At 40.6% G+C, this 21591-nt stretch overlaps 2 protein-coding genes across 2 annotated transcripts; both read left to right on the forward strand.

Moving 5' to 3' along the window:
• The first annotated feature begins 618 nt into the window (after positions 1-618).
• On the forward strand, positions 619-16487 carry col8a1a (collagen, type VIII, alpha 1a). The gene is made up of 3 exons (XM_037788992.1): positions 619-701; positions 12128-12419; positions 12723-16487. Exons 2-3 carry the CDS (start codon positions 12137-12139, stop codon positions 14657-14659), a joined length of 2220 nt encoding a protein of 739 aa, XP_037644920.1. The 5' UTR covers positions 619-701; positions 12128-12136; the 3' UTR covers positions 14660-16487.
• Positions 16488-18506: 2019 nt separating this feature from the next.
• On the forward strand, positions 18507-20882 carry jagn1a (jagunal homolog 1a). The gene is made up of 3 exons (XM_037788990.1): positions 18507-18629; positions 19695-19798; positions 19910-20882. Exons 2-3 carry the CDS (start codon positions 19710-19712, stop codon positions 20370-20372), a joined length of 552 nt encoding a protein of 183 aa, XP_037644918.1. The 5' UTR covers positions 18507-18629; positions 19695-19709; the 3' UTR covers positions 20373-20882.
• Positions 20883-21591: the final 709 nt, after the last annotated feature.

Consider the following 21591-nt stretch of genomic DNA (forward strand, 5'->3'; position numbering starts at 1 on the left):
GTATTCTTGCCTTATAGGCCTACAGAAAAGAATACTTGGCTTGTAGTTGTGTGTACTTTTTGATAGCGTAGCCTATTAAAGTGTGTGAGAGTTTGTAAAAGGATGTTTTGATATGAATTTACTTCAATTCATCAAGTTTTTGGATTATCCGTTCACCGCTGAGGCATGCGAGAACAACACATTTTATGATTTTTTTTAATCTCATCACAAATCATCAAGTCAAATGGAGCAAGTCACTTTAAGTAATAAATAAATCATTGGCTAAGTACTATAAATTAAAGTATACAAAGTACACTTTCATGAACTAAAAGGCAGAGATGCTGACAAGTCATTTTTTGCTAGTCCAAGTCAAGTTTCAAGTCTTTGTCATCCCCTGTGGGTGTTCAGCGGGGGGATGTGAGCATGTTTTGCCGCTATAAATTATGGCATAACTGTTTGGGAGGTTATATTTACTCTCAGTCAAGTCTCCATCCCTTCTTCCCTCCATCCCTCCCTTCCCCTCTCTCTCTCTCTCTCTCTCCCACCCACCCACCAGAGTGGCTCCACCCTCCAGCAGATATAAGCTGTGTCCACAAGGTGTGCGTCCTTTATGATCACATATCCCAGGGTTCCCTCTGTGTTGCTGTCTGTCTGTCCGCCTGCTATTCTGTCTGTTAGTCCGACTGCAGTGATTATTTCCCCATAAACGGCCACTCACAAAGGTAAGCACTGTCCTACTCTCTCTATATCCTGTATTTCACGTGATTTAAAGCTCAATTAGCAGTTTATTTGTGTGATTAATGCAAACATTTTCTTGTGCATCTGAATGAAAGTTGTTTTATTGCCTTTAATGAGTTGCTTTTGTGAGTCCTACTGTTGTTCCACTACCTACTATGCATCCAATGGATCTATCTAACTTAAAGTTTGCTCTTCTTGTGATTGTAATTTGGTAGGAATGCATGCGAAAATAATTTGTTGGGTGAATTGTTCCTTTTTTTTCCCCACTCTCTTTTAAAATGTTTCATTTTAACACAACGTATCTAACTTCCAGCTTTGATTAAAGCTTTATAAGTAAAACCATTTAAATATATCATGATATCCAGGGTGGCTGTGGCTCAGAGGTAGAGCGGATCGATACCCAGTCCCTCCAGTCCACATGTCAAAGTGTCATTTGGGCAAGATACTAAACCCAAAGGCTGTGTCATTGGTGTGTGAATGAGTATTTAGATTAGATCCTGATGGGCAGGTTGGCACCTGTATGGCAGCCTCTGCCATCAGTGTATGAAAGTGAGTGTGAATGGGTGACATGTAGTGTAAAGCGCTTTGAGTGGTCGGAAGACTAGAAAGGCCCTATAAACAGATGCAACAGATACATGTTCATGAACGTTTATCATTCTTAGCTTTAGTCCAAAATCCCTTGCGTGAGTGACAGTAGTGAAATGTGAGTGATAGCTGTTTCGGGTTGCTGGGGGATCTGATGGCCGTTAGCTATGGAGATAGCATCATTCCTGCACATCATCATCCTGCAGAGACATGCAGGCAGAACATCTCTTCAGCTAGTGTGGTGTTTCCCAGGCTGCTGCATCCCTACTTAGCCTGCCAGGGCTCCAGAGAGCTGAAGTATGGACTGTGCATCCATGTGTGAGAAAAAAATGTTTTGTGTGCATGTGTGTGTGTGTGTGCAGAAAGCTGAAGCCAAACTGTCAGATGTATGTGATGGGGGTAAGAGCAGCAGTTTGGTGAGAAGAGACTGCAGAGCAAACACCGTCTTTGGCTCCATAGCAGCTCTGTCTCTCTGGCCTGATTTGCTTAGTAATTCTCTGACATTGCTCATCTGTTTGGTGCCTTGTCAGTCACGGCGACTATTAAATGATTCACCTGCTAAACGATGAAATCTATTTATTTTAATCTTCAGAATTCCTCCTCCTGATCCGATATTCAGAAGGAGCGTACAAGTTTATGTTCACCTTAACCCTGTTGGTATGATGCTACAGCTTCAGAACAGTCTCCAGCCATTCATACGGTTCTGCCTTACAAATCAAAGCCTTTTACAGAGACTACAGTTATTTAGCTGCATTATGAATGAAAATATTTTGGATCCATTCGGGATTGACTTGTGGCATCAACACAGATCTGCCGGTGTCCTCAGAAAAATACAATCAAACGTTTTCTTGGTTATTTTTTTAGGATGAAGATCAGATCTTTTTCTCTTGTTTGGTTATTAATATGTAGTTTTGTCTTTGCTGATCGGATCTGTGTGCATGATGTTCAGGGACTTAAAGTAAAATACACATTATATTGTGTGCAATTAAAACTATAACACAAGTTTCTAAAGGGTTTCCTCACCTAATTACAAATTCTACCTTTCTTCTTGTTTCACGTAAAGTTTCTCCCTTTCTCTCCCATCTTTCTTTCTCTATTGATCTTTGCATTGCATCAAAATCGGTGTATGGCCCCCGCAGTGACCTTTAGTGTGTGAAAGTGCTACAGAAGCTGGTCTTGTGCACAAGAAGTAACCTTTCAAATGGAGTGTGTGCTTGTATTTGTGTGTGCGCACCCTTCTGTATGCATTATTCTGCAAACTTCAGGAATGCACCGGACAAAAGGACCCAATGAAAAGCAAGAGTAATGGTAGGGCAAAGGAGAGGGACAGAAGTAAACACTTTGCTCATTTAGCTGCACAGCTGTGACAGTGTGCATGTGTGTGTGTGGACTAGCTGTATTCCTCTGGTTTGTGTACGAGGTTTGTTTGAACGAGGACATTTGCAGCGTGACTTGAAGAGGTGTTAATTTTACGAGGTGTGCTTTGTGATAAAAGCTGCGTTTAGGGAGCCGAGGAGCTGCAAATGTTTTTTTCCCCTTTCACTGAGAAACCACAATGTGCACTTACAAAGATTGAGTGCAAGGGTACTGCTGGCTTAAGTATAAATTTGTAAATGGTTTGCGGTGCAGGGAGGAAGGCTTTGCCAAACGTGTTCAGTGGGATTTAAACACTAGCTTTTGGTCAGGCTGCAGAAGGAGAAACTCAAAGACTTAATTTGGCCGAATACATGAATAGTTTAAGTGCTAAGTGCTTCTGTACATATGCACGTGTGCTCATGCAAGAACAGTTAAACACCAATTTATTGTGAAATCTTTGCCCCGAATGTGATCATTAGTATTTGACCACTCTCATCTCATCACCACAGGACTTTTCGGTTGTCCCTGCTCTGTTAGCAAGGTGGTTTAAAGAGATACACAGTCCTCCACCACAGTCTGCAAGGTCACCGAGTGGCTTCAGGTCACTGAACCGGCATGTTTCCAAAGGGCCGGCGAGGGCAAACAGACAGAAATGAGGCAGAGGATGAAGAGGGTGCAGAACAGGCATCGCTCTGTTCACACAGAGACACAGGAAGAAAAGGAGACGGCGAGGAGAGAGTCGTCTGTATCTGACAGAGGAGAGAGGATAGACAGATGTGTCTGGAGACACAGAGCTGATATTTCCATCTCAGTCCAATGCATGAGAGGAGAGATTAAAAAGTGCTTTTGAGGAAGAATGTTGGCCGTTGTCTCGTCCCATCAGCTGAGCTCTGTCACTGAATACGTGTAAGTGCGTGGTTTTGTGCGTGAGCAATATAAATCCAGGACACCAGAGACAGGTTTGTTTCCGTAAGTGAGGAATCAGCCAGAGGACGCTTTAAACCATTATCTGTATCTCTTCTTTTTTTCCTGTTCAACGTTCTCGGGTGTGCAAATTACACCAATTTATAAAGCGATGTATAACTTTTACATGAATTACACCACACTGGGCTTCAGTGTTACTGTTTTTGCCTTTAATTATTTTGGCTTTAACACGCAGTGACAATTTGATTGCAGGTTTTCTTCCCTTTTTCCATTAATAACAACAATATCTCAGTCTTTCTTACAGAAATAAATTAAATCATTCATTCATTTCTCCTAAATCAAACTTTGACTCTTGAAATTAAAGCAAAGCTACACAGCTCGGTATGACACGGACATGTAATGTGTTCAGAGTTATACCTCCACATTATGAAGACATCCTTATTATTATGTTTAATAATGTCTTGTCTTTTTTAGGCGGGGTACAGGGGATCTTTAGGGGGAGATAGCAGGTCAACAGTAGATGTCACACAGAAGTGGTGTACATCATCTGAAAGCTGGGAACCTGAAGATTAATTTGAGCTGCAGCTCAGCACTGTGTGTCAACTTGTTCTAGTCATAAATCAGAAATACACAATTGAATGAATGAATTCAAATACATTTTGAAACTGTATAAGGGTTTAAAACATTTTGCTATGTCTTGCAGCAATTTTTGAGTTTACCAGAGATACCATTTGTTACACAGTTTTGGTGCTAAATTAAAATAAATTTACCACTCAAGAATTAATAAAAATGATCAAAATCCCTCAAAATACCACATTAAGACACCAAGACCTTTAGGAACATCATAGAAAAAACCATGCTGTGATTTGGTATCAAAAACATTTGACATTTGGAGATTTCTGCAAAAATTGCATTTGTTGGCGATTAGATGGCGAGCACTTCTGTTCTGGAAACTGCTCAGAAACCCCCTTATTGTCAATCTACCTAGGAAAGCCATCCATCCTCTGAATGCTCTAGGTCTCTAGTTTGTGGATGTAAAGTTTACTAGATGATCCTAGAGGTCACCACAGGTCATTTTATACAGTGAGATCAAGTTTTAAAAAATGGTCTCACCACACTGAAATGGCTACTATGGGGACTAACATCATCAGACATGAAAACAATTGAGCTCATTGGATCCACAAAAGTCTCAGCTTTCATTGGTCATTTTATTCAAATACACCAATTTCAGACTAGGCAAAGATAACACATCTGTACTGTATTAAAAAAACTGCATGGTTTTTGCCCCAAACTGCATGTGATTATCATAAAGTGGGCATGTCTGTAAAGGGGAGACTCGTGGGTACCCACAGAACCCATTTTGAGGTCAGAGGTCAAGGGACCCGTTTGAAAATTGCCATGCCAATTTTTCCTCGCCAAAATTTAGCCTAACTTTAGAACTATATTCAGCCTCCTTCATGACATGGTTGGTACCAATTGATTCCTTAGGTTTTGTTAGTTTCCTATGATATCAGTACCTTCACTCTATCTTTAAAACTGAGCCTGTTACAACTTCTGAAAGACAGAAAAGTCGGTCTGGGGTGCCTGTTAATGATAGTGCTGACGCCACAAAAAAACAATAAATAAGTTATTCCAAAGCATTTAAACTTGCTTCAATAACTTTCTTGAACACTAATACAGTTTTTAAAAGATTTGTAGTTTGACATTTTGCAATGAACCCATTTAAGAAAATTCCTCCATCATGTTTGAGGCTTCCTAATGTAAATTTCTGTTTTTCATGTTCCCTCCTAGCAAATCAGAAGTATGAGGAAGCTGGGGTTCATTCCCACATGCTGTAGTTATGATGGTCTTATTCTTTTTGTTCAGGCGGTTGCACAGCTGCTGCGGTTTTAATGAGATTCTGGAGATCGCAGCTTGTATAAACCGCGGTAGCCGACACCTCAGCTTCCGCTGGGCGAAGGTTGACTCAGCAAAAACAACATCTTACAGACACATGATGCCCACGAGTCCACTCACGTCGCACACCTGATGGACAATTTACTGCGTTTCGTTTATGTAAAAATGTCAAAAAAGATGGACATCTGGAAGAAGTTGGGGAAACAGAGGCACACACATACACATACGTTACATACAAGGTAGACGACTTTGAGGTTTGCTTATTTTTGAGACTGTCTGGGCCGGGCAGGACATGCTGAGAGCTCAGTGGTGTATGACCAGCCACACATGATTTTGGCAGCAGATGTTGAAAAATTAGAGTTCGGACCGCAGATATTTTTACCTCCTTGTCCCTCTGGGCTGTTGTCTAATGGTTAATGTGTTGGTTTAAATTTAACTGATATAACTCACTGAAGGTGATGGATGTGCCAAGTGTGAAAAAAGTAAATGAATAATTATGCCTAATTTTTTTTTTAACCATTTCACTGTTTACTATTTATATAGAGACAGAAGAATATACTGTTTACTGAATATTCTATATTATTGCATTCATAGCAAATGTGCAATACTAAATGGCCTTTTTTAGCCAGTGTGTAACAATTAGGGGGATCTATTGGCAGAAATGGAATATAATATTAATAGGTATGTTTTCTTTAGTGTATAATCACCTGAAACTAACAGTTGTTGTGTTTTTGTTACCTTAGAATGAGCCGTTTATATCTACATAGGGAGTAGGTCCTCTTTACGGAGTCCGCCATGTTGCACCACCATGTTTCTACAGTAGCCCAGAACGGACAAACCAAACACTGGCTCTAGAGAGAGCCTTTCACGTTTTTACATTACCTGAAGTGCAAAACCGTGGTACCGCCAGCCTCAGTCTGACTTACATTGCTCCTAAAGTAGTGTTATCGTGGTAAGGATGGCCTCTGAGCAAGGCGGACAGCGTTACCACGGTTTTGCACTCAGCGCCTCACGTTACCGCAGTCTTGAAAGGGAGGAGTGAGCAGAGGGGTACTCAGTTGGTTGCAATCTGCAACCACACCACTAGATGCCACCAAATCCTACACACTGTACCTTTAACATTGTCATTGTGAGCATGTCAGCCCAAAGCACCACTGTGCCTAAGTATAGCCTCACAGAGCCACTATATGGCTGTAGAGTATTATATAGTGCAATACAAAGATACATTGCATTTACAAAAATAATATTAGAAAATTTAAATTATAACAAATGTGTCATAAAATTAAAAAAGGTCACCTTTAACTCATGAAGTCTTCAGAAACAGTTTCAACTTGTTTTTAAAAATGATCTCCGTTGTGATCCATAATTGCACATATATGTGTCCATTGCACAAGATGATGTGTGTGTTTGTTTGTTCTTTTGTCTATGATTTTCCCACTATGTGTGCATGTGTGTCTTTTCCTGCTTTATAAACAAACCGATATGGAGAGTGTGTGAACGGCATGACACATGGGTGACATCTGAAAAATGTAGAACATGGTCGCTGCTCCTGTGTAGTCACTGTTACAAATGACTGCTTGTCAGAGAGTCATCATTGAGGGAGCCAGATTGTTTTACACCAACGTGCGAAAAATTAAACTGTAAATCTCACAAATGAGAGAAACAGCTCACAACACGCCATCACAACTTCTCACAGCTGTGTCACATTTATATGTGACTTCATGTCTGACATCTATAGGGATGACACTAGCATTTTAAAACAAGTTTAATTGGTATAATAGACCTCTTTATAGTCACTTTGTTCAGTATAAATGCACCCTGCAGTTAAAACGTGGAAATTTGCTGGTTAATGTTTGCGTCAGATGTCTGAAAGTGGCCCTGTTGTATGAACAAGTCACTCTGCAGGCAACACCTAAGTAGAATAATGTGTTGGAGAAAAGCACACCAGGTAAAGACAGGAGGTGTTTCCATCACTCTGCGGTCACCATGACAACATCATGGTGTTGCTATGTGACACTGAACAGACCCTCGTTGTACAGTGCCTCCGATCTAAGGTCACAAGTTTTGTCAGAATATTTCCAACCCTTTAAAAACACCCATGCAAACACACACACACACACACACACATACCGACACTGTGCTGGGACGTTCCTAAAAGGTAGTAAAACTGTCCTATTTATTTTCTTAAACCTTTTTATGTATATATAAATAAATGGTCATATAAGGGGAATTGTTATACATCACTGATGCATATTTATATTAAAGGGTCAGTGTGTAACAGAAATGGAATATAATATTCATAACTATGTTTTCATTAGCGTATAATCACCTGAAACTAAGAATCGATGTGTCTTCGTTAGCTTAGTGTGAGCCCTTTATATCTACATAGGGAAGGGTCCTCTTCACGGAGTCCGCCATGTTGCACCACCATGTTTCTACAGTAGTCCAGAACGGACAAACCAAACCCTGGCTCTAGCGAGAGCCTTTTGCGTTTTTATGTTACCTGAGGGCCACCATAGTTCTCCGAGTAGTTCTGCGGTAACGTGAGCCGCAGAGTGCAAAACTGTGGTACCGCCGGCCGCTGTCTGACTTCCGTTGCTCCTAAAGTAGTGTTATTATGGTAAGGATGGCCTCTGAGCGAGGGAAGCAGCGTTACCACGGTTTTGCACTCAGTAGCTCACGTTACCAATTATTGGAAAGGAAGAATAGAGGAGTACTCAGTTGGGTGCAACTTGCAACCACACCACTAGATGCCACCAAACTGACTGTTACATTTTTGTAAAATGATCTTTCAAGAGAATTTGTCAAAATGCACTCCTGGTTTTTCCTCTCTGTCATTATTAGTTAATCACATTTAAATGAAATAATTTTTGAAATGTTCAAGGCTTTTTTTCTTATTTTGAAAATTGCCTAATGATATTTTTCCTTGCCACAATGTGTCCAGAACAGCAATAATTTTAACTATGATATCCAAAGGATGTTTAAAAAAATGCACATTTTTAATTTACCAAAACACACATCATCGTCTAAAAAACACACATTTCAATACTATTTTTGATAAAAATTGTAGATCAAATAATTTTTTTTTATAAAACACATTATTGTCATCCTCTCATTAAGAGATGGGATGTAGATTTGGTGTCATCAAAATCATTCAGGTATATGTTTGGGCTTTTGCGCCATAAAAGCTTCTCTATTATGATGTGGAAAGTAAAGAAGAACGAGTGTGTCTGGCATGCACCTTTTCACAAAACCTCAAAACATTTCAGGCTCTTGAAATGCTTTCACTGGATGTCTTGACTCTGAGTATTTGTTAGCAAAAGAGTGTCTGAATATTTTAACCTGACAAATGTCTCAGGATCAATGCACTTCTTTCTTCTAACCCCCACAACCAGGCCCCACCTCTTTCAGGTCTTTCCTGATGTAGGGTACACACCCTACAACAGGCAGTACATACAAGTATACAGTGTCACCCTTTGTAAAGAAACATCAGTGAAATCAATTCTTTACCAATATACTAATGATACATGTTTTAGACTTTATCTGACTGTGTTAGATGCCAGAAACCTCCTCAGTCCTTCACATACACTTTAAATGTGCACCAATCTTTTGGATCTCTCATAAGAAATCAGTACCGTTCTCTTTCTCTCATTAGACTAAGTATATTTCTATTATCCATTAGGAAGCTGCACAGATAATAGAAAATGTTTGATGCTCAGGTTGTCACTTCTTACACACAGAGATCAACTTTATTCTTGTCCATTTCCTCCATTTCTGTGTATTATCCATAGACAGTCACATTGTTGATTACTGGGAACAGATCACAGCTTCCGCCCAGCAGGCAAAAATAGGTCCCAGTTCAAAAACGGCGGCATTCCTCTAGACTCTTTGGCATGTCTGTCTCTCTGTTGCCACGAAAGCTAGGTGGGCTTCTTTCAAAGGCCAGCTCTCATCGGGGAGACAGTGGCACGGCCATGTTAAAATCACCAGTCGACTGAGAAAAGGTCAGAGGGCGGAAAAGATCCAAAGAGCCAGTGATGGAGTGGACACTAAGGATGTGGTTTAGGATGTGAATTAAAAAATCTACAGATGAGTTGTAATAAAATGAGTGGCAGGATATGAGTAGACTGAATTTGGGATGGAAATGTCACTTGTAAAGAATGACTGAATAAAACAAGTAGACACTCAACAGCTAATGGTGAGCCAAAGAAAACCCCTTTGCCTCGCTCTGTTACTGACCATTTAAAGCAGAAAGCTTTGGGGTTAAATAATGGAAATGAACGCAACTTTATTCATTCAAAAATATACTTGTTGGACCAGACATCTGACATCATCAGGTGGTGGTGGAGACAGGGTGTTCAGTACTTCTGGCAGGCACCTGCAAGTGGTGTTAGATATTTCTCACTAAATCCTCTGTGCGCCTTCCTGTGTCAACTCAATTGTTTATGAGAATTTTTGTGTCAAACATCTGACTGAATATGTTGCAGTACTGTAGGAACAACAAGAATGCCCTTATTAATATCAGCAGGAGTGGTGTTCACACCAGTGAGTTAACTAGGAGGTGGCAGAAATACTTCACACACTTGTAAAAAGTACCAAGCAATGAATGGATGTTCATACAAGTGTTCTCATTCTATTGCCACCACACATCTCAGACAGTAGGACTGATTAATTATGGCACTGGTATTCAATCATCTATTGCCAGTTGCCCGTAGGCATCACATTTTCACATCACATTTGCTTACAGGCAAGGTTTCAGCGCAACATATGGACATCAGGGGATATTGAAAATAATATTTTGTGTGCCATTTAGTATGGTTCCCTCTTGTGGACAACTATAATAAATGCAGTTTATCCCCGCCTAGCCTGTGAGAGAGACACATTAGCATTTGTCTTGTGTGTATTTTTAATGCCAGATTTAATTTACAGCTTAATAAAAAGCTTACATATATAAATATACTATTTCAGCTAAGGCTCAGCCAAAATTGAAATCCAAACACATCTGAGCGTTTTGTTCTCAAGCACAATATTTTACAATCATTAAGCAGTAGGTTATAAAATCACCAAAATATGAGCAATTGGACATAAGACATAAGCAGTCCAATCAATGAAGATCACAAATCAACAAGAAAAACTATTCTGTATTATATTGTATTTTTTTGTACATTATTTGTTACAGAACACCATATCAAAAGTCAAGATATATCCCTGCCTTCAGTCACTTCATTTTCTACAACATTTGGGAGTTAAAGGGTGTCAGATTTAAACTGAAGGCAATTCAAAACATGGCTGAGAGGTTAATACAGAGAAGAAAACTTTCCAAAATCCTATTCTGAAAGAAAGACTTTGAAGAACTCCATTTATATTCACATCCGTGGGATTGTTAAACTTTTCTTTCGTAGAAATATACAGGAAATGTCTGCATAGTTCAGTCCAAAATAAATTAGATTGAAACAGTTTGAGCCCTGTCAGTTGTGATATTGAATCTTTGCCATATTTGCTTTTGTTGCTGTTGTTGTTGACATTTTGTTAACAACAGTTTTGTTTCATGGAAATTGTTTAATAGTTTCCAGTAGGTGATAATATTCATGGTAGTGGTAGTGGTTAGAATAATAGCATAAATATTCAAGTTGGCAGAAATGGCAACTTTGGTTAATTGAAAATGGTCTCCACTTAACCAGCCCATTTATTCCAAAGTTGAGCAGAAAAAGAAATGGACAACTTTCTCATTCTAGTCTATGACGATATTACATAGGTGACACTGCAATGACTGAAAACACTGTGTGTCTGTAACGACCACAGCTGTAATGTTTGATTAAATGAATGCAAACCACATTGGCCAACCTCCCATCTAGACTGCAAGTGTATCAGATGTGTTTTTCACTTTCTCATCTCACACAACAGATACCCTCTCATTGGAATCTATGCAGATGTCTGCACCGGCTCTTTGCAGGCACGTGTCTCAGCTCCGTCTCACGAGCGTAACCATGCCTTGAAGCGTTTACTTAGGCTTCAAGTCTATTTTTTCATCAATACATGTGTTTATGTGACGATGATGCTCAATAAAAACGCACGGAGTCACTGTATCTCTGGCCACAGCGCAGAGCAGTGGCTGAGAGGCGGCAGAGCTGTGGTGATGCACTGAGCTGTGTGTGTAGTTAGCTGATAGCCAAACCACACTCAGCTGTGTTAACACACTTGCGGCCTCTACCGGCCAGGGATAGGGGGGGCGGTTAAGAGTAGTGAATGAGGAGTCAGCAGCCAGCAGTCAATGGCAGAATCAAACAGGCAATAAAAGGTGTTTTGAGAAAGTATAGGTCACTGCAACACCTGAGGTCCTTGAGCATGCAGCCATAAAAGAGCACCCAAAATATTATGCACACACACGCACTCACAACCGGTTTCATAATCTCCTGGCTGAGATAAGAGGACAATTGTGTAGTTATCCAGCAGAGGGAGACATAATGTGACCTACCACTGCCTGCTTTTTTGCAAATGAGGTTGTCCACTTGTCTCATACACTTGGTGGTTCATGATATTTCAAGAATTGCTAAACTGCTACCATACCAATGTTTGATCTACTTACTAATGTACAGGATTTAAAAACAGATCCCTCCCTCATATCTCGTCTTCTCTACCTTCCATACAGGTCTCGGCCATGCCTCCCCTCCCCTTCTTCCTGACACTGCTACAGCTTGCAGCACTTACTTATGTGAGTGCTGCGGCATACTACGGACACAAGCAACACCCTCAGCCATACCAGCCGATGCAGCACATGCAACACATGGGCAAAGAAGGCTTTCCCCAACAACAGTACCTTGGCAAAGAGATGCCCTATATGCAGTATCCCCACTACAGGAAGGAGCTACCTCAGATGCCCATGCACAAGGGCAAAGAAAATGCTCGTAAAGGGGCCGGTTATAATGGTGGCCAAGACAAAGGTGAGAAAGTCAACATTTTCAACAAACAGTAACCATCAATCTTCCAAGAACATACATTCACATCTTGAACACATGTGACACTACCTGCTAAAACACAAGGGCACAAAGTTTCTTTATTATTAATGGCATATAGTAATATAGTTATTTGTTAAGTGCCAGAGAAGAAATATCAATGGGAAGCGTTTTAAACCCAACTGAGTGTTGATTGTATGAGCATGTGTGCGCTCGCTTGATAATCAAAATTTTGTCTGTTTATTTTCAAATTCATAATTTCTGGTTGAATATTTATCTAATTCCTCACAGGTCAGACAATACCTAGTGGTGCTGAGGGAATTCCCCAAGGAGAGCAAGGCCCAGCTGGGCCACCCGGGCCAGATGGACCTGCAGGACCTCCTGGAACTCCAGGGAATGGACAGCCTGGACCTGCGGGACGACCTGGACCTCCTGGTCCACCAGGAGGGCCTGCAGTGGGAAAACCAGGTTTACCAGGACTGCCAGGCAAGCCAGGAGGAAATGGTGAGGCTGGATCGCAAGGAGAAATGGGCCCTAGGGGTGAAGAAGGGCCAGCTGGGCAGTCAGGGCCTCAGGGTCCCCCAGGACCACCTGGGCTACCAGGAATAGGTAAACCAGGGGCAGGAGGATTACCAGGCCAACCAGGGTCCAAAGGAGAGCCAGGTCACAAAGGTCTGCCAGGACTACCAGGATTACCTGGACCCAAAGGAGACAAAGGGATGGGCCAGCCAGGACAACCTGGTCACAAAGGGCTCCCAGGGCCCTCAGGACCTGCTGGCCCAAGAGGGCTGCCTGGTTTTGGAAAACCTGGGTTGAATGGGGCCCCAGGGCCACATGGACCACTAGGAGAGAAAGGACATCCTGGAGAGCTTGGACCAGCTGGACCACCTGGTGAAGGAGGACAGCCTGGCCCACCGGGTCTACCTGGTCAAGGAAAGCCCGGTCAAAATGGCCTGCCAGGACAGCCAGGCATGCCAGGTGGGAAAGGTCATCCAGGACCACCAGGTTTGCCAGGAAAGCCTGGACTTCCTGGATTTGGTAAACCAGGACTCACAGGACCAAAGGGTGACAAAGGTATGGGTGGGCCACCTGGACTTCCAGGACCAAAAGGAGACAAGGGCCACGGAGGACTACCTGGTATGCTTGGACCCCCTGGACCAAATGGTCCACCAGGTCCTCCAGGTCCCATGGGAACCCCAGGAGGTTTAGGTGCACCTGGTCCTAAAGGAGACTGTGGAGAAGGAGGACCTAAAGGGCTTGATGGAGCCAAGGGTGATCCTGGTGCCTCTGGTATACCTGGTAAGGATGGTCTGCCAGGAGAGGGTGGAGAGCCAGGACCAAGAGGTCCATCAGGACCGAGTGGTGCCAAAGGAGACGGTGGACATAAAGGTCTACCTGGTACTCCTGGTTCTTCAGGACTTCCCGGGCCAAAAGGACATGGTGGATTACCTGGTGAAGTGGGACCTCAAGGTCCTAAAGGAATCCCTGGAATGGATGGCACCGCAGGACCAATTGGACCTCCTGGTCTTCTGGGGCCAAAAGGAGATAGCGGTCTACCTGGTGCCCCAGGCATTGCAGGTGAGGGAAATCCAGGTCTTCCAGGACCCATAGGACCCCCAGGGAAAGAGGGCTCATCAGGAACCCCAGGACAGCCAGGTCAGCCCGGCCCTCCTGGACCACCAGGCCTACCTGGACCGTCTGGTCTGTCTCCCGATATGTCAGGAGTGCTCTCTGAGATGGGCCCTGCACTAGATGGTGTTAAGGCTGGTGGTTATGGTAAGAAGGGCAAGTACGGAGGCAACGGGGCTGAAGTAATGGGTGCCAGTGGGTTGGAAATGCCAGCATTCACAGCTGTAGTAACAACTCCCTTTCCACCTGTGGGTACTCCTGTCGTCTTTGACAAGCTCTTGTACAATGGTCGCCAAAATTACAACCCTGAGACAGGAATCTTCACCTGTGACATGCCTGGCATTTATTACTTTGCCTACCACGTTCATTGCAAAGGAGCTAATGTGTGGGTGGCTTTGATGAGGAACAATGAGCCAGTGATGTATACCTATGATGAATACAAAAAGGGTGTCCTCGATCAAGCATCAGGGAGCGCAGTACTACCTCTACAACCTGGGGACACTGTGTACATTCAGCTGCCCTCAGATCAGGCCTCAGGACTTTATGCTGGGCAGTATGTGCACTCCTCCTTTTCGGGGTATTTGTTATATCCGATGTAAAATCCCAACCTGCAGGGAGAGAAAGGCTTCAGTGAGAACAAAGTGGGAGCGTATTTTTGTATAATATAAAACATGATAATAAACCACCTTAAGCTGAGCAGCGATGAGAGGAAGAAGACGGTCTGTATGTACAGCAGCTTTGATACTGTATAGCCTTATAACCGCATAATTGGGAAGCAAAGAGGTTTTCTTTCACAGCTTTGAAGATATAAAAGAATGTATAAAAAGGCATTCAAAGAACACCTCAAAGATGGCTGCAGATGTATTTGCATACAGAAGAATGCCATAATCCGATAATAAGAGTGTAATTTGTACAAACATATGAAGGGAACGTGAAGTGTATGCAAAGGAAGATAAAATACAATTCTGGTAACACAAAGCAACATTTTGTTCCTGCACCTCTTCAAAACTGGCAGCTACCCCATGTGGTGAAGAATGTGAAATACAGTAGAAATCATGAAGGCATAGTCTTTTCGGTAGGAAATTTATATTTTTGCATGTATACATTTGAATGAATACAGTTTTTGTCTTTCTATTGATAATGGCAAGCATATAAAATGACCTCTTGAGAATGACAATGCATTGAAAGGTTTGCATTACAACAGTTTGTGCATGATTTAGAGGTAAACACATTTCTGGTCGTGGAACCTGCAAATTAATGAATTTTGGTTAAAGGTTAATTGTATACACTGATTTTCAATGGATACATCTCTCAAGCTCCCACGTGGATTACCAAAAAAAAAAAAAATGCAAAATACAGTGTGGGAGCAACCTAAATGACTTGTGAAGGCCTTATGTATATTAGGGTCAACTGGTATTGGTGGTGAACTATATGGCAATTAATGTGCTTACTTGTAGGAGCACAAAAAATGAGTGGGTCAAAAATAGATAATCACACGCATGATATATGTTGCTCACTGACAATTGCTCCCATGAGTGAGATTCAAAAAGTAAGAATGTGATAATAATTTTATGTTTAATGTTTGCTTATAGGTTTATGGGTGTAAAGAAATGTTTTTTTGTGCAAAAGTGCAAAGGTCAAGCAAACACACCATAATGCCCTGAAATATGAAAACCACTCCATATTGCATTACACCACAATACACTGAAACGTCCACACTATACAGCATCTCTGTGTCACTAACTTAACCATAGCATTAGTATAAGTGACATGTGTTAAGTATCATAAAGCACAGGCCCTGCCTTTGAACATGTATAGTTGTAACTACAATATAATACTCAACAGGGATTACAAAGTGTTTCAGTCAAATAAATCTATCTGAGGATTTGATCTAATGACTCTGCAATTAGCTTCATTTCAAAGAAAAATCATTTTAGAAATTGTATTCTGTAACTGTTTTGTAAGCTTAATCCATTTTTAGTCATTTAATTATTCATAACAGGGTGTCTTATTTGGAAAACAAATTATGAATTGTTCTTTTGAAATGAAACACATGAACAGTGGGACCCGGTTGTCATCTAGTCACTCTGGTGTGTTTTTGTTTTTTGAAGTGAGAAAAACAAATTAATTTCCAGAGCATCCTTGGTGAGCTACATTTAGTATGTCTTGCTGCCAGGTTTACGGGGAATACAAAATTTGTATTACAACTCACTTAAAGCAAGTATTGAATGTCACAGCAATTCATAACAACAGTTATGCCAATAATTTATTATTCTATGTGCTGATCACCTACATGCAATGACAAGGACATACAGACGTCAACTTTTAAAGGAAAATGTATGTATATTTCTCCTTTCAACCATGGTGCTAATATTGTCGTTGTAACCAAAGATTTTATGTCTTAATGTTTCACATTTGTTATTATTGTCCATGTTGTTTTTTCTAAATAAAAATTGTTTAATTAAAAAAAAATATTGTTGACATCTCTATTTCTAAGCTCACAGAAAGCAAAACAAACCCATTTGAGTCAAGCGAATATACCAACTGAAAACTGTGTGGTTAAATACACATTGGGGAATATCATTCATGAGAAACTGTAAGAAAGACCAGTTACTGAAAAATATCACTCCTGTCCTTATTGACACTTAGAGTGTGATTTCATCACGTTAAAGTCACCTGGTTGGTTGATGATGTTTCACTCTGCAAGAGAGGATAACAGCAACATTAGGACATAAGGTACATAAAGGTACAAGACAACATGCAAGACACTAGAAGATCTGTCTGCTAGCTTTAAAACGTTAGCTCTATGACTGATTGGTTAGGCCATATCAAGGACAAAATATGTGATAATACACCTGTTTGGTTGGTAACTTTGATCTATGAATGCTAGTCATCATGATAATCATGAATGAATGAATGAATGAATGAATAATTTGTTTTCATATCTGGTCATTTACATAAACCATCCCTAATGGGATTATTCAGACACATTAACTAACAAGAAATCAAACATTCCAGCATGTTAGCCCAACAGCACAATACACCAGCATCATCCAAACATAAACATCAACATCATCCAGACATAATCGTGAACATGAACCTCCCACAAATAATGCTCCAGAACATATCGCACAATGGAAATACAACAAATAAACAATCACAGATATGCCATCACAGCCCCCTAAGCACAAGACACATACACAAATCAAATCATGACAAACAGGCATAAGAGTCTGAGGATTTTTTCTATCGAATGTTACTTTTCTCCTCCTATCCCATGTTTTTGAAAGATATTCAAAATACAAATATAGGAAAAGGAGCTGTACACCCAGCGGTGCCTCAAGAAGTCACTGAGGGTCATTAAGGATAACACACACCCCCACAACAGCCTGTTCTCCCTCCTACCCTCTGGTAGAAGATACAGGACCCCCAGGACTCACACCAGCACAGTTTTTTCCCCCAAAGCCATCAGACTTTTAAATAAATAAATAATTCATACGACGGAATGGAGCTTCCCAGCAAAAAGCATTTCACACGTTTGTGCTAGTATAACTGGCATGCCAATAAACATCTTGAATCTTGAATCTTGAATCTTGAACATGATCAAAAATCTATTCAGTTAAGGCTCCGGTCTCCATACCTATTAATTCGAAACCAGGAGCATGAACATGTTATCATTCATAAGGTAATAACTCATTTTAAATGCAAGGAAAGCCATCGTTTTTGCAAATCAACTTTCAGGACAAGCAGTGTAAGATTCCCAAGTTATGGCCAACTGGGGTCATTATCATCCTACAAGTACCTTGGGCTGCAGCTGGACAACAAACTGGAGTGGACAATAAACACTGAGCACCTCTACAGGAAGGGCCAAAGCAGACTGTACTTCCTGAGGAGGCTGGGCTCATTTAACATCCTTGGGGACAAAGGAGGACGGTCTGCAGGACAGATAATAATGCACACAGTGCACTTTGATAGACTAAGCTACTGGAGTTACCCTGCACTATACTCACTTTAACAGTCTCTTCTGCACTATATTCACTTTTTTAATAGTCGTGTATCACAGCTGTTACCCTGCACTATATTCAGTTTTAACCGTTTTTCTTCATCTCCTTGTATTTTTATATCTGGTATATTTTTTTGTACTTTGTACTACCAACTTTTTTACTGCCTTTTTACAAACATGTTTTTGCATTATGGAACTGTGATGCTGGAAACTTGAATTTCCCTCCGGATCAATAAAGCTACTATCTATCTATCTATTTATCCATCTATCTCTCAGGAGCAAAGCTGGATAAATGTGCAAATCTAATTGGAAATATGATTTTAGGGAAAATGCACCCCTGAAGCACAATAATCAACTGACGTGATAAAGGTATCACTTCCAGCTCACATTATTGTGAATGAATGGGCGTCATGGTAACAGATGGCTGTGTGCTGTGAGGAGATGCTGATGCTGCGGTGGGAGGTCTTTCTGTCGACGCATGCGCAGAGCGGTTTTGCAACATCTGTCACATCTTTTGTTGTTGGTACAGATTTAAACGTCGAGCTCAGCTACGGAAATACGCAGCGGTAAGGACTGTTAGCTATCGATATTTCACATGGTTTCATACTTTTTGTAATTGGTTTTGTAATTGCTAATGATAAAACGACGCCAGCTCCAACATGCAGTACTTAACTATGACGTTATCTGTGTTACAGCAGGTGATGCTGAATTAGGTTAACTAGCAGCGAAGCTAACGCCTGCTATCCTGCTGCAACTATTCTGCCTAAAATGACTTATTTTCCAATTTAAATAGTTGTAAGCACCTTGGTATCAGAATTAGACAATGGTCTCACTTGTTAAGGTTGATTTCATGACATTATTTCATGATTTTCTCTCCCCTCTGATAGCATATTGTTGTGTTGTTACACCTGCCCCTTAGATCCATTGTCATACTGTAATATGAGCAGGCTGAAAGGGTCATATGTTGTCTAGAGCTAAAACAAATAGACTAGTTGATTGATCAATTAATCATTCAAAAGAAAGAAAATAGAAACTTTTTAAAAAAAATAATTGATTAAATGTTGTATTTTTCAAGCAAAAAGTCCAAACATTACATAGTTCCAGCTTCCGGTTGTGAGGATTTGCTGCTTTTCTTTGTCTTATGTGATAGTAAACATCTTTGTATGTATATTTTTGGGCTTTGGACTACTGCCAAACAAGAAGACATCACCTTGGGGTTTTACTAAATTGGGATGGTCATTTTTCACTATTTTCAAACATATTATAGACCAAATGATCAATCAATCAACCAACATTTATTTGTATAGCCCTTTACAATAACCAAAAGGTACCCAAAGCGCTTTACATTAAACATCAAGAAATAACAGGAATAAAAACACAATATATCATAAAATCATAAAAAGGTACATAAAAAGCACAGGAAAAATATCACAGCGCTACTAGGTATTAAAAGCCAATCTAAATAAAAAAGTCTTGAGCTTAGATTTAAAAAGAACTAGGTCAGTGATAGTGCGTATATCAGTAACAATCTGATATCAAATCCTCTCATCATCATCTCCACATAATAGGTAGTTGTAGTGCTTGTTGGGTCAACTTTAGAATTCTGAAATAGGATTTGTTTTGTGTATCAGTAGGTTTCCCTCAACATGACATCACGTATAGGTCTCAGAGCTGCCGGTACCAATGGAAGTGACTTCAAACACAGAGAGAGGGTGGCCCCACAATACCAAATGAGGCAAGTAGCTTTTTATTTATTTCTGATATTGGCCAAAAAATATGAATGTTATCTCTGAATAGCAACAGCATCAGCAAGGATCACCTTGTTTATCTGTTATCTGTTTTACAGTGCTGCCATGAAGTCGGAGGTGCGGAAGTTAAACCTGGTCCACCTTCTCCTCTGGCTGCTTGTGGCAGCACAGGTGACTGTCAGCCACTTGGACCTGGTGTCACATGACACAGTGTCCATGCCGTACCAGTGGGAGTACCCCTACCTGCTCAGCCTCCTCCCTCTGCTCTTCAGCAGCCTGTCACTGCCAAAGAACAACATCAGTTACCTGGTCATATCAATGATCAGCGGAGGGCTGTTCTCTATAGCACCTCTCATTTATGGTGGAATGGAGATGTTTCCTGTAGCACAGCAGCTCTACCGCCATGGAAAGGCCTACCGCTTCATTTTTGGCTTCTCTGCAGTGACTGTTATGTACCTCATCATGGTGGTTGCTGTTCAAGTGCACGGTTGGCAGTTATATTACATGAAAAAACTCTTAGACTCATGGTTCGATGCCACTCAGGAGAAGAAGAAGAAATAATGTAGCGAAGAAAGCTGTGACTGGGCAAAACTGTGTTTTCTATCTTTATTCATAAGTTATGCATATTATTCATGTCTATTTATTAAGTAATCATTATCATGTTACATCATACCTTAGACACCAGTGTTTCCTGACGCAGATATAAAATAGAGTGAGATGTACACTTTATGCAGGAACTTGGATTTTTTTGTCACTGTTATTTATTGAAAGCGGATGATAAGTGTTGAGTACACACAATCAGGAATGGCATCAAAGCAACATAAACAATCATCTTGTTCCCTCTTCATCACTGCATCTAGACTGCAACTTTTCTCCAAACAGAGTCATTTAGGACAAAAACATCATTGTTATCTCTCTGAAAAAATATTTGAACAGGATAGATGTAGAGGTTTTCATACTCATACAAGAACAGCAGTGGAGGCACGAACTGTTCCAACATGAACATGTTGAACCCATCGGCTTTCGGTCTGATGACGGATAAGCACATGAATGCAGAATCTGTTTACAGAGGAGAGGCAAAAAACCCACTGGGCTTATCTTAAGCCTCCACCCAAAGACAATATTAATATAAAAATAATATAATTACATAATAATAATAACAAAACAATTAGGACAAGATATATATAATAACAATAACAATACAGTAAATATTTAAAAAAAGACAAGTGTGTGTGTGTTTTGCATGGAAGTGTATGGTTAGTGTTTGTGAGGAGGATATTGATTTAAATATCTATAAAGACTTATTCAAACAACATTGTGAGTGGAAAAAAACAAAAAAACATAAAAACAGATACATGGAAAACATGGGAAAAAGCAATTACAAGACAGCAATTAAATGACCCTTTAAGCAACTTTTGAAACATTTTACAGATGAACAGTTTATTGATAGATGTGAAAAGCTACTCCATAATTTGGTTCCCCTAAATCTTATCGAAAATTGACCTCTACAGATATTCTCATTCAGCATCAGAAAGCCAGCTCATTACTCCTGTGTACATGAATGTAATATGCATTGTAAACCAAATAAAAACACAATTAACGGTCTTCAAAATTGTTACATTTGACGTTTGATCATCCAGCATCATGCTTTCAAGTACAGCCTCACCCCAGTGTTGTGTCCTGTCACCTTTACTTTTTATAATGAACACAGACAGCTGCAGAACGTCACAGGAAGGTAGTTATATCATGGGCTGTCTGTGAAGGACAAGAACAGTCTAAA

This window comes from Sebastes umbrosus, chromosome 13 (genome assembly GCF_015220745.1).
Source record: "Sebastes umbrosus isolate fSebUmb1 chromosome 13, fSebUmb1.pri, whole genome shotgun sequence".
Lineage (NCBI taxonomy): Eukaryota > Metazoa > Chordata > Actinopteri > Perciformes > Sebastidae > Sebastes > Sebastes umbrosus.